General features: G+C 31.7%; 1 protein-coding gene across 1 annotated transcript; it reads right to left on the bottom strand.

Annotated features, from left to right (window-relative positions):
• Positions 1-3,404: 3,404 nt before the first annotated feature.
• On the bottom strand, positions 3,405-6,888 carry LOC141718897 (protein root UVB sensitive 4). The gene is made up of 10 exons (XM_074521271.1): positions 6,405-6,888; positions 6,078-6,224; positions 5,808-5,954; positions 5,212-5,274; positions 5,051-5,127; positions 4,604-4,709; positions 4,381-4,483; positions 4,136-4,287; positions 3,975-4,040; positions 3,405-3,815 (listed from the first exon to the last, which is right to left on the bottom strand). Exons 1-10 carry the CDS (start codon positions 6,834-6,836, stop codon positions 3,567-3,569), a joined length of 1,542 nt encoding a protein of 513 aa, XP_074377372.1. The 5' UTR covers positions 6,837-6,888; the 3' UTR covers positions 3,405-3,566.
• Positions 6,889-14,534: the final 7,646 nt, after the last annotated feature.

Raw genomic sequence — 14,534 nt, 5'->3', positions numbered from 1 at the left:
GGAGGGCTAATTGTAAATATTTCATGCCTTGTAATTGTGTATAGGTGAAGAAGTATCAATTGATATTGAAGACCTTCAACGGATAAGAAACAAAGCTTCAACGGATGTCTCTAATGCTTCAACGGATAATATCCATCAACGGATAAGTGCTTCAACGGATAAAGACTTCAACTGATAATGCATCAACGGATAAAGCTTCAACGGATAAAGCCTCAACGGATAAGGCATCAACGGATAAAAGCTTCAACGGATGCTTAGTTCATTAGCAGTTGATGGTGACAATTCATAAGCTGAGAAAGGCACATGGGTTGACAGAGACAAACTGGAATGTGGAAGCCTCTTGGAGGAATCAAGAAAATGCAGCATTTCCATTCTGGTGCAAACAAGGAAGTATTCAAAGATTCACAGATTATCCTAGATTGCATTGGATAGAGAAATGAAGAAGAAACATGTGAAGAATCTTTTTAATTGTATTTTACAGTTTTGTCTTCACTTGTAAACTTGGTGATATATAAACCAAGTAGCAGTTAGTAATTAGATAAGAATTTTCCTGAGCTGTTTAGAAATATCCAGAGAAAAAATCATCTAGTTTGTACTAGGAAGCAGCTGTGATATAATTCTTTGAATCACAGATTTTCTGAAATAACACATCTCTGGTGGAACAACAAATCCACCAGAAAAGTTTTTAAGTTCTTTGTGTTCTTTACATTTGTGTTTGAATATATATCTGTCTATATTAGCTTCAAGCAATTCACACACATTTGTTCACTAAAACACTTAGCCTTAGAATCTACTCAAAACTTGAAAAAGTTTTGAGATTTACATTCAACCCCCCTTCTGTAAATCTCATTGTTAGTCCACTGGGAATAACACATATAACGATGTCAGTCAGTCTCTTTATTTCTCTCTCTATTTAACTTTATCTCTCTTTCTTTTTCTTTCTCTTTCTCTCTATGTTTCTCTCTATTCTTATCTCTCGCAATCAGTATAAGTGATTCTATTGATGAATTAGTTAAAAGGTATGTGGAAGTAATAATAGTGCGGAGTGAAGCTCACGTGATAACTGTGTGGTATAAGGAATTGCAGTGTTATTGGAAATTTTGAGAAAAATTGCGTATGCAAGATTGAGAAGTTGGTAACAAGACCATTAGTGCTTCTTCTGCTGATTCCGAGGACGGAATCCTCATAAGGGGGTAGATTGTAATATCCCATTTTTGCAGATATTATTATTATTATTTGAAATTGTTTATGTGATTTTATGTGAATTTTAGTGAATTATATGATAATTGAAATTGATGTTTGGATGCTTATATGTGATATTACTTTGAGTATTTTAATTTGTAATATATCCAGAATAAAGTATAGATAATTATGGTATTTTTATGGTAATTTTTGGATTTTTATAATGATTTATAGATTTAATAATTATTTTCTGAGTAATTACAAAATTATTTTATAAAATCGGGAATCGTCCAACCTCAACCGTTTTTACGTTTTTACAACCCGAAACTCTTCCGAAAATTCCTTTCTAACCTAATATGGTAATTCCGGATATTTTCCGTGTTTTAACTTTTTCAACCCGGGATACGGTTTGACCCGTACGCATCCCGACGTATAATTTTCGATACGATAATCATTTCGGTAGATCAATAAAACTCGTATTCTCGAGAGACGGGATATTTTTACATTATTTTCTCATATGGTGTTTTATAAGAAGTTCGGTTTTGATAATTATCCAAATCTGGTATTAAATTGTATCATTTTTATAGTTACTTAGCGGCTAAATAACTAATTTATTGATCTAATACGATCCAACACGAACCAATATTCCATAAATATATATAGCCCTTTTTCTTATTTCATTTTATTTGTTTAATCATAATCAGTCAGTAACAATATAGAATTTACAGAGAAAATCCTAAAAATGTTGCGTTCTTCACAATCAAACGTATGAACGAAGGCGTTATCGAACTCCGATTCGGGCGTGCCATATATCAAATTGAAACTCTCGAAAAATACTTTCTGAATCAATCAACCATTTCAGTGCATAAATCAAGGTGATTTTGTTATTTATTTATTTTAATTTGAATTATTTGATAATTAAATTATGAATTTTTGTCCTTGATGTTATTTTTGTAAAATTATTTATATTATATTATATTATAGTTGTGTATTGTATTTTTTGGCCTAGTATACTTCTTTTCGAAGGTATATTAGTGGGTTTAAGAGGAAGTAAAAGAAAGTGAAAAATTATTTGTGTAATTTGAAATTCTTGTTTCTAGAACTGTAATATTTAAAGATCTTGGATTAGTTTGTGGTCATAGATGCTAAATATCTCCCACTGTCATTTGTATTTTGATTAAACAGCTTAATTTAAAATGAGGTTTTATACTGACGAAAAAATTTTCTGACCCCGAATTTGGGGCGTTATAGACGGAGGGAGTGTGCATCATCGGCTTATGCCCCTCTCTTTTTCTTTTTGGCTAAATAAAACTCTTCGCTCAGAAAATCGATATTACATCAACTCATAAATCGTGTATACAATTATACACCATTTACCAACCACATGCTAACAAGTATGACCCCACCAAAAAGTTCAAAAAAAAGTAACTCACGGAACTCTTGGGGAAACTAATCTCTGAATAGGGCGTATATGGGTCGGTTCAACTCGATTAAAATCGTTATGAAATCGTATATGTCGGTTTCGTTCAGTTTTTATTTATTAACCGTAATCGGACCGTCTCAAACGATTTTTTTGGTTCGGTTAACCGTTACCTGTTTCGAGTTTTTTTGGTTTTTATTTAATTAATTTTTTGGCAAATTTATTTAATAGTTGACTTAAAAATATTATAAAATAAGAATGAAAGAAAATTTTAATATTCAACGAGAAATTTTTTAATAATTATAAGTTTGAAAAGAACAGTTAAACTACTAAATGAAACCGAAGTACGGTTGATTGATTCAGTGAAAATGAAATCAGAATGTTTATACAAAAATCTTATTGATCTAAAACTTAAGAAATATAAATTAACTATTTAAATATATAATGTATGAAAGAAAAGTTAGCAACAAACCAACTTGTCAGCAACAACCAACTTGTCAGGTTTAAAATATATTTGTTAGGCTCTGCATATATAAAATATTTTTTATTTTTATTATGTATAATTATTAATAATATTAAATAGATGGTTCTGTTTTTCAGTTCGGTTATAAAGGTTAAACCGAAACCGTTACCAAACCATTCCATCGATTCGGTTACAGTTTTTTTCGGTTTTCGTAGGTTTCGATTTCTTTCGGTCGGTTTTTCGGATCGGTTTCGGTTTTTATTTACTCAACCTATCTCCGAAGACCATGTAACCAGTACTCTGTATAATAAGAAGGGATATGTGTACAAAAAATTGAAGTAATCACAAAACTATGCTTATATTACCCATTTCCACTGATTTACTCCAAGTCTCTAACTATGGTGGTATTGCATGATCTAGTACATATGACCATTAGATAAACGCACATCATAAATCAAAATTTGGTTAACCTCCTTAGGAGCCCAACAAGCTAGTATGACATCACCTATCCCTGTCATTTACAAAACTGTAGCGAGCCTGCTCCTTTGTGCTCAATAAAATGTTCTTGCTAGCCCACCCTACTTCCAATATTTTTTCACTCAACAAGTTGAAATCTGCAAGTGCTGATTGTTTGCTGTCTTCTACTAGCCCAAACCAGTCACTGAGTACTAAATCTGATTTGTGGCAAGCTTCTAATATAGACTCCCATTTGGTTGCACTACGTAGGAGTCTCTTGCGGATATAACATGCCTACACAAACAAAAGTACAGCAGAAAGTTACTGATCAGCATAACGTGTTAAAATAAAAGGTTGTGCTCTTTAGCATGTTTCCCACGGTTCGTCACAAGCCTCTGCCATTGTTGCATGAAAAAAGGACAAGAGATGAGAAAAACAAACATCATGCTATACCTGCAATAAACCCAGGATAACATCTGCTGTCTGTGCCCCTTCTCGTAGACAAAGCAGTATACCGAGCTGTTATGTTGGCAGCACAAAATTAAATTAGGAGAGCTCTGAGACCTTGTCAGACACTGTAGCAACACAAAAAAGAGTTTTTGCTATATACTTACATGATCTTTCCTTGACAACATTTGATGGGATATCTCCATACATATAAAGTATAAATCTTCATTCTGTAAAGATTGTATGGTCATCATGGACAGCATTGGTATCTGACTCTTGGTATTTAAGCAGCCGATTCTAATGCGCCACAGTTCCCCGCCTGATGCAAATCTAAGTAAAAAGCTGATCCAATTTTGATGTATAAAAAATACAACAACTTTGATACAACACACACAGGAAAACAAAACTTCACCTCTACTAGACAGGAAATCAATTCCTTCAGCATTGCTTACTTCTGCGGGTGATGGGATATAACCAACCTCAATCCATGTATCTAATATAATCTCAAGTCTATCCTAAAATTTAGCAAGGGGAAATTAGTGATTATTAGTGTCATAAATACTAACAATTGAACCGTACATATGAGATCAGGACAGCAGAGACATGGTAATACAGTGAATAAGCATGAGACCAACCTTAGTCAAGGTTTGTAGGTGGACATGCTTCAGCCCTTGATAAATTCCAAAAAGGTCAACTGCTGTGAATACTGGGTATATAGCAAATGGTAAACCTGCTTGCAATCTTTCACAACGTCGAGGTTGAGAGACATTAGAAAAATGTTCCCAAAATCAAATCAGTTAACAAGACCTTCTTCACATAACCATTGCAGACAATAAGTACTTACAAGTGCAGTGGTAGCATAACAAGGATAAACATGCAACACAAATGTATTTTTTCAATTCAAGATAGACAAAGACTTAATATATTAGTATGCTGCAGCAAAGATAGAAACAATATGTTCCTAACAAATACCAATTCTTTCTTAATTTTTATGGGGGAGGGGGAGTTAATAGATTATAAGGGACTTGAGCAATTTGGGATGATATCAGGACTGAAAAGTAGAAAAGAGTGAGAACTGAGACCTGGGCCTATTTTTAAACAACATATTCAAGGATGCAGCTAGCAAAAGACCAAGATTGTCGAATGACACGGATTGAATCTGAAACGAAAATCATAATTTAATTCCAAGAAATTGTATACGAGAATGATAAAAAGGGCATTTATATAAAGAAAGTTACACTACCTGTGCCTTTGCAGAAACTTCGCCAAGATTATCTGCTATTGCAAAGCTTCGATGAACAGCAGACTGCACACAATTTGAAAGATTTTAGACCTTTAGATTAGGATGTGGAACTGAATACATGAATTTAAAGAAAAGATTGTTTTCCAAACTCATCATATAACTCTCAAATAACTTAGTAATTTGGTAAATCATTGACAAGGATCAGTTAAAACAAACACAGCACCTAAAATAAGGCAATTATAATAACTAAATAGTAAAACACAAAGTTCAGAAATACTAGAAACACTTCTTAGATGTGAAATGGAACCATTTCAACTGATAGAAGTGATTCAAATTACAATCCACAGTTATTTTAAGTTGCAAAAAACGAAATAAATCATCACTACTATTATTAATATTAGAAAATTAACCAGGGAACAGAGATGACATAATCTCAGAAACACAATAAAAAACTACATGTTAAGGAAAACGGTTTTGTCCAAGGTGTACTAAACACAAGAGGTATCAAAATAACTCCAGCAGTTGAAAGTTTGTATATCCTATCATGTTTTGATGTTCTTTTTAGAATAAAGCAATCACTATCATCCAGAACTTACACTAGTCGCTAGGTAGCATGCAAGGCTTATTTGCTTTGCAATGTTGGCGATAGATGCAAGAAGAAGGAAGTACTGAGGAAATGCAGGAGTCAACAACTCAAGGCCAACGCTCAAACTGAACACAACCGAGGTAGAGAACCTAACTCGCTTCAAACAAAAACAGTGCATAAGAAAGAATTCAATAAAACTCTAAACACGATATTCTATAACAATATTCCACAGAAATATGCTTTACATTTCTTCAATCACCAACAACTGCTCTATGCATACCTTAAGATTAGTATCAAATGCTGAAGCTAAACAAGCAGTGTAAATACACCTACTAAGGCGCCCAAGGCCATCTTTCAAAACCCAATTCAGGGCCGCAGCAGAAGGAAGCGAATGCGCATACCCAATTCCAATAGCCCTAAACATTGCCTATCAAAACCAATTCATAACCACAATAATTATCACATTACAATTTGCCAACAACCAAAATAAAAAAAACATTCATTAAAGAACAAAACTTTAAATGAAAAAAAAACCCGAATTTCCGAAAACCAAATTAAAAATCAAGAAATCAAGATTATTAACCACAAAAACCAAAAAGATTAAAACCTGAGTAGCAAGAACTTGAAGAGCAGAGCTAAAAACTCTATGCAAAAACTTCCATTTCACATATTCCACATAATTCCCACTAATTTCTCTGGGCAAGAAAAAGTTTCTAACAGGCAAGCTACAAAATTCAAAGAATCTTTGAAACCCATCTTCAAAATCATCAAAAGAAGTAGAAAGTTTGGATCTTTTATCTAAAGATACCAACTTTAACTCATTACCATCCCAAGAATACTGAAAAACACTGCCGGAGCGGCGTATAGTGACCGGAAGTCGTGCCGGAATTGAAAGTTTTGGGTCTTGGAAATCAAAAGAAGAAGCTTTTAATGAAAAACAAAGGGGCTTAAATTGCTTATATGATGAGAAAAAATGATAGGTTTTTGATGAAGTCCATTGTAAGTGTGAATTTGAAAGTGGCGAGGATTTAATTTGCATGGAAATAGAGACAGATAGATACAATGAATGTTGCAAAAATAAATTAGAGGCGTTTGGATATCAAATATCGAACTTCAGAGTATCTATTTTTGTGTATATTGCTTGCATTTGCATAGTCACCTGATATTTTCTTTCTTTTACTTAATTTTCTTAAAAAGGCAAAAAAGAATATGATTTTTTTGAAAATATTCAAGATGGAGAATTCTAAAAAAAACGTAACAATCTTATATGTAACATTAAATATAACATTTGTAATTTCATATATTATTTTGAATAACATGTAATTTTCTATACAACTTCAATTTTAATCATGTATTTTAAAATAAATTTAAAAATATATATATATTTGATAAAATTTCTTATTAAGAAAATATATAGAGAGAAAAATGGAAATATTTTTTTTGCAAAAATATCTTACTTTAAAAATAATAAAAATATTATCTTCAAAAATATAATTATAAAAATATATTTTACAAAATTATTATCATATTTACAACTTAACTCGACAAAAAGTACAACTTAAAGAAATAGTGACTAAATAATCTTTGTGATACATTTATTTAACAATTGTGTTTAAATCAAAAGCAACTGAAATCAATTATTTTCCAGAAAAATAAAAAAGGAAATTGAATTGTGATATTTGTTGTAAAATTAAACTTTTCAAATGTTTTGAAAGGATGGTAAAATCATAAAAGGAAAATAAAATAAAAACTAATTTTGATCATTTCTTAAAAAAAAGTTGCATATATTTAACTTTTATTGTCAAACAAATTTCATTACAATTAAATCTCGATAAATTAATAATCTCGATTATTTAATAATTTTTTATAGTCATGACTCGAACCATTTAATATAATCTTTAATATAATTAATTATTCGCTAAATTTAGAAGGTAATATTTTTTATTAAAATATATATATATATCATATATATATATATATTATTTAAATTAATAATTACATATTATCTATAAATTATAGGTTTATACTAAAGTATACTTTTAAAATAAGACTAATTTAATTTGCTTCATTTTAAAATTAATTTAACCTTATATTTTATGATTTTGTTAGAAAAAATCTCATTGTTACTTTAAGAATATCCTTACCCTTTTCTAAGATAACCTAATCAATGTAGTTATAATCATTAGCAAAAATCATATAAAATAGATATTATCTAAAATTTGTTTAACCGTAAGAAATTATGCTTTAATATTATTAAGTATAACTGAATCCAATCCATAAATCCGGAATCAAAACCATATAAAATAGATATTAATTATGTTTTAATATTATTAGTTATAATAATTAGTCATATTTGAAAAAATAATTTAAATTTGTTAATTTAAATTTCAACACCAATATTTTTAATGGCTATCTTTTGATATAAAAGATTGTGAAATAAATAATAATAAAATATTGATTATTTTTTATTTAATACAAGTAAAAATAAATTATACAATTCATAAAAATATATTTAATGGTATTATTGTAATATTTAAACGTGTGAAAAAATTAGTTATTAAACATTTGCTTATATATTTCAAAAATTTGCTAACATTTTTATTATTTAGTTTGATAGTAAATTTTATATAAGTAATATAAATTTGGTTAATACTAGAAGAAAACTTATATTTTTCTGGTAAAATACATTATATTATATATATATATAATCATATATATACTATAAATATTAAATTGTAAATGTTTATATATATGTACACGGTTAAAAATATTTATATATATGTACACCTGTTGTTATATATATGTATACCTAAAGCGGAGATTGTATTGACATGAATTTAATATAGATAATAGCTTTTCATTTAAAATATTTCTAAAAATTTACCTAATAATAATTCTATTTTGACATATCAGGTATAATTTCAAAATAAAAATTATCACGTAGATATTATAGCTAATATGTGCATTTCATGGGAGATGCTCTAAGATAGTTTTAAGTCTTTTAACTTATGCACTTTGTAATTATCTTTTTTTTGAAGATAAAACCAATGCTAGAATTGCTTGAAGCCCTTCATTTTGTATGGTGGCAATTGATATTAATGATTTTTCTACACATCAAAATCGTCCACATTCCATTACATGGTGAAAAGCAAATGAATGAGATTTTAACCAATGAGTAAAGCAGATGAACACTTGTAAAATAACGAACTCAGTCCTCGGAGATTTAGGCTTCCTTGTATTGTACTCTGTACTATGTAACATGACAAGAGTTTAACCCCCACTCACCTAACTTCTTAAAAGCATCTCCAGGAGAGCTCTTAATTATATTTGCTTATGTGGCATTATTTAGTTATTCTCCAAACATTTATCCTCTCCAACGCTGCAGATTTGTTAGTTAAAATTATACATATTCTCTATTCTTCTTCTATGTCTATTAATTATCTATCCCTTCTCTATATCAAATATCAATCCATCTCATCTCCCGCTTAATTCTCCATTTCCTGCAGTTTCATCTTTCTTTCCCGCGCGCTATCATTTTCTCCTGCAAAGGTATGTCTCAAATTTAATTTATTATTTTTTCTTCAATTAGGGTTATTGGATTCTTCTGTCTATCATTTGATTTATCATTATCTGTTAGTTTTAAAATTATTGTCACTGATTGAGCGTACACACACACACACACACATATATATATATAACTAGGGTTCTAGTTCTTAGAAATTGGGGGATTTGTGGATATTTTTTTAATTCCTCAACATCTTGTGTACTCTTTTGATAGAATACGGATGGTTCATTCACATCTTTACTGAACGATGGTTCATTCGAGAAATTCGTATTTTCTCAACCACCCCCACAAACCCAAAGTCAAAACCAACAAGAAGCTGTAAAATCGAAAAAGGGAAGGAGGTCGAAGAATTTCTTGATCGAAGATGATATGTTGTTGATTTCTGCTTGGTTAGATATTAGTATGGATCCGATTCAAGGGAATAATCAAACTCATTCGTGTCATTGGGATAGGATTTGGAGGTACTATAATGAAAATAAAGAAGGTCTTTCAAGTGATCGAACGACAAATTCGTTGTGTAATCGCTGGTGTACAATCAATGAAAAAGTGGCCAAATTTATTGATTCCTATAATCAGATTCTTTCAAAAAATCAAAGTGGCTTAACTGACCAAAATAAGGTACTGTGTTTAGTTTGATTTATGCTTACTTTAATGAATTATGTGATGAATCATGTATGTGCCTCTGAAATGAATCAGTGAAATTATTTGGTTTGATTGTACTCGAGGGTACTCGTTTTTTTGTAGTTTATGCGGGTTTGTGCATGATATGTGACTCACCATTCCTTGTGAAGAAGTAGTTTTTCAGTCCTTGACTTCGATGCTCAGATGTTAAACTCTTATTTTTTTTTCTTCTTTTATGGCGTGCAAATTTAAGGATGCTCATGGTTACCGTTTGTTGAACGAGAAAAATGGTCAATACGAAGTAGCTACATCATTATCAAATATGCTAATTCTCTGTTGATTCTCTTTTTTTAACATCTTTCTTTGTTTTGGTTTGAGTTAAAAGCTGTCGATCATATTAGTTTTTTTTGGAATTCGGTTATGGATATCTCTCTTCGATAACTCTAACCCAAGAAGACCCATAGATTTTTTTCAGGGTTAGATTAGCTTGTAAAAAAGATAAGCATTGTATTTTCCTCATATATTGAGGTGTTAATTTGATATATCTTGTGAGTGGCACTTAATATTAATGAAAGATGGCTTAGTTTCTCTGTGTTTATATTTTCTCTATAGACTGTTACTATTATATGTTTCTATGTATGTGTATGTGCAGTGTACATCTTTGCATGTGTAAGTGCAGTGAATTTGTTTCTATATGTTTGTATTCAGATCTGGCATGGCTTACTTAGTATCATATAAAAATTCGTAAACAAACAATGATGTGCACTGATTTCTTTTATAATGACTTCATGATTGCCCTGATTTCTGATTTGGATTCCAAAAGGGATCAAAATGCAGACCAACTGAAGATATCAGAGGAATTCCCCTGAAATTTGTAATCCTGATTTTCACACTGTACCCCTCAATCACTCCTTTTTTGAGCCTGTGTAGCTTCTTGTACCCAACTGTGTTGCCACTAGCAACTAATTTTCCGTCGACATAGATTTATGTCGTCCGATTCTCACTCCTTAAATTCGTCACTCCTTTGGTTCTCATTTTTCCCTTTTGGCTTCTAACCTTCTGATTTCGTTTGCTGCAATTGATTAGATATTACACAACCTTCTGACTTGCTCTATATCTTAATTGTCTGTTTCTTATTTAAATTTCAAGTGATGACTAAAAGCCTTGAAATCTGTGGTAGTATAACTCACTGACTTCTTTCTATCTAACTTCCATATGTATAATGCAAATAGACCAAGTATTGCAGCATTATGAGAGTGTAATGAACGAAAAATTTATGTTCATGTGAAAGGCATATGTCATAACCTATTTGTTTATTCGAGGATTTAACTCAACTCAAATAAGAATGTAATAAGTAAATAGTGGATCTATCGTCAGAGAGATCTCACAGAGTAACATATGTCAAAGGATTAAGAAGCATTGTTCATCTACAAACTTGATGACTTAATTCACTGGAAGAAGCTCAAGCAATTGATCAAGCCTCAGTGATATAAATCAAGATTGTGGATTTAATCAAGTGACAGAGATCTCGTCAGGGTATCAATTAATTACAAGGATTTAGTCTGAAGAAAATCAAGAGTATCAAGGTCAAGGCATGAAGAAACATCACGGAAGTTAGTCACTCATGAACCAGACAGTACATCGAGTGTCAACATTGAAGTGGTGGAATTGATTCATATATTTCAGTGATTTTCAGAAGATATACAGAAGAATGGATGATGCTCAAGATTAGTATTAATTCTCTATTAATTAATTAAGTCATATAATTTAATTAAGAAAATAAATTATATCTTCAAAGATTAATTTATTTGATTAATTGAATTAATTGATTAATTAATTCTGAATTAATATTAAAAAATTTCAGAATTTAAATTGGTTTAATAATCTGTTTTAATTCAACAAGACAACTGATTGTATTAGTATGACAATCGGTATGACAATCAATAGTCATACCAAAACTCATGCTAATTCAAAAGGATTGTCTTACCAGAATTATTATAGGATTTAAATCTATTTATTTTCAGCAAAAACAATCTGATTGTCCTACCGAAAGTCTTGCTAGTTCATTCTGATTGTCTTGCTAGCTCTAAAGATAGTTCTACCGATTGTCTTGCTGAGCCAAGGGATTGTCATTGCAGTTCATTTCCATTCGGCTGTTTTGAAAAAAGAAGCAGAAGACATTCATTCTATTTTTACACAGAACACACATGTCAAGAACACAGCAGAAACAAAAGCAAATCATTTCATTTTTCATCTGCTTTATTCAAGATCAAAATTCTAGATTGTAAAGTTAAATCCAAACCACTAGAATTATTTATCTTGTTCTTGTGTAACAATCTAGCGGATCAAAATCTCTAGAACTTAATCTCAAATCGCTTATAGCATTTGATCTTTTTTATTGCAAAAATAGAAAAAGTTCATGTTGAATTTATTCTAGATTTGTGATAATTGATTTGAGATTAATCCCTTGTGAACGATACCGTTGTTGTAACACCTTTCAAGTTTAATAATAATTTTATTTAACTTGAATTTTGTTTCACTTTTTTATTCCGCATTTTATTCGATTAAACGGTATTGTTTGTATTCAACGCCCCTTCTACAAACATATTGAGACCTAACAATTGGTATCAGAGCCTTCTGATTAACGTACAAATCAAGATCCTAGACTTTTGTGTTTCTTTCACTCCTTGAATTTTTTATTCACTCTTAAAAAATTCATAATGACTACACAAAAAGTTGGAACCGTTAAAATTCCACTATTCGATAAAGAAAATTTTGTTATGTGGAAGAAGAAGATGCTATTGTTTTTACAAGTTGCAAATTCCAAATATATGGAAGTGTTAAAGAAGGGTCCTAAAATTCCGATGGTTATTGAACCAGAGGTAATAGAAAATAATGTGGTGATTACCAAAGCAAGAACTTATGTGAAAGATCCTGAGGATTTCTCTCCTGCTGAAAAAGAAGAAGCCTCCCTGGATGCTATCCTTCAATTAATTATAGTAGATTCCCTTGATCCCTTGATGAATAGACATGTGATGAACTGCAAAGATTCCAAACATATCTGGGAAACTATTGAGGTTATTAATGAAGGCACAGAGGAAGTTAGGGAGAACAAGTTAAAAATCCTAACCTCTGAGTATGAATACTTTAAATCCAATCCAGGAGAAGGAATCGCTGAAGTGTTTGAGAGGTACAATGCATTGATCAACAACCTGAACATTAATGGTAAATACTATTCCATCAGGGAGGTCAACAAAAAGTTCCTTTTAACACTGCCAACTCATCTCGAACATAGAATCACTGCCATAAGAGAAGCAAGAGATCTGAGTGAGATTTCTTTGGAAAGGCTCTATGGTGTGTTAAAGACTTATGAGTTGGAGCAGATTCAGCAGAAGGAAGTTTACGGGAAAGGAAGAGTGGTCAGCACGTCTACTGCTCTAGTAGCTGATGAACAACAACAACAACCACAACATCAATCACTTTGAGGTCTGGAAAGGTTGCGAATCCCGAACAAACTCAAGCGTTGACTGAAGAAGCTGGGGCTTAGAAAGATGTAGAGCAGTAGGAAGTAGAAGTGGAACCAAGGAAGACTATTGTTGAGCACACTCCCCCTGATGGTAATACAGGGGAGAAACAGATCTATCCTCCACCGCCTTTTCCTAAGCGACTGCAGACGAAAAAGCTGGACAAGCAATTTGAGAAGTTTCTGGAGGTGTTCAAGAAACTTCTTATCAACATACCTTTCGCTGAGGCTCTTGAGCAGATGCCTAGTTACATAAAGTTTATGAAAGGTATTCTCTCTCGGAAAGTGAAAATAGATGATTTATAGACATTCGCTCTCACGGAGGAATGCAATGTTGTGCTGCAACAGAAGTTGCCTCCGAAGCTTAAAGATCCAGGAAGCTTCACTATTCCGTGTACTATAGGAAAAGTGTCTTATGACAGACGCTTATGTGACTTAGCTAGCATCAATCTGATGCCTTTGTCAATCTTCAAGCAGTTGGACTTGCCTGATCCAAAACTGACTTATATGACCTTGCACTTGGCCGACCGTTCTATTACATATCCGCGAGGTATTGTGGAGGATGTCTTGGTCAAGGTTGATAAAACTCATCTTCCCTGCTGATTTCGTCATTTTTTTATTTCGAGGAGGATAAGAAGATTCCCATAATCTTGGGAAGACCTTTCTTGTCAACCGGCCGAACCTTGATAGATGTGCAGAAGGGTGAGCTCACAATGTGAGTGCTGGAGAAGGATGTAAATTTTAATGTGTTCAATGTTATGAAATTTCCTATAGAAAATGAGGAGTGCTTAAAGGTGGAGTTGGTCGATTCTGTGGTTACTTCAGAACTTGATCAATTGCTAAGGTCCGATGCCGTAGAATAAGCCTTATTGGGAAATTCAGATAGTGAAGATGACGAAGGTGAAGAACAATTACAATATTTGAATTCATCTCCCTGGAAGAGGAAGATTGATATGCCTTTTGAATCTCTTAGAATGGAGGAATTGAACAAAGCTCCTAAACGCCTCAAGCCATCTATTGAGGAAGCT

The sequence above is a fragment of the Apium graveolens genome, chromosome 4 (genome assembly GCF_009905375.1).
Source record: "Apium graveolens cultivar Ventura chromosome 4, ASM990537v1, whole genome shotgun sequence".
In the NCBI taxonomy this organism is placed as follows: Eukaryota; Viridiplantae; Streptophyta; class Magnoliopsida; order Apiales; family Apiaceae; genus Apium; species Apium graveolens.
This window is presented reverse-complemented; position numbering and strand designations above follow the sequence as displayed.

Bases quoted from the DNA above. Each gene is read 5' to 3' on its own strand.
- LOC141718897 (XM_074521271.1), bottom strand. From the start codon at position 6,836: ATGCAAATTAAATCCTCGCCACTTTCAAATTCACACTTACAATGGACT. The intron at 6,225-6,404 runs GTTTTAATCTTT...TGGTTTTGATAG, and splicing joins TTCAAGTTCTTGCTACTCAG to GCAATGTTTAGGGCTATTGG. The intron at 5,275-5,807 runs GTAAGTTCTGGA...AATTGTGTGCAG, and splicing joins CATGCTACCTAGCGACTAGT to TCTGCTGTTCATCGAAGCTT.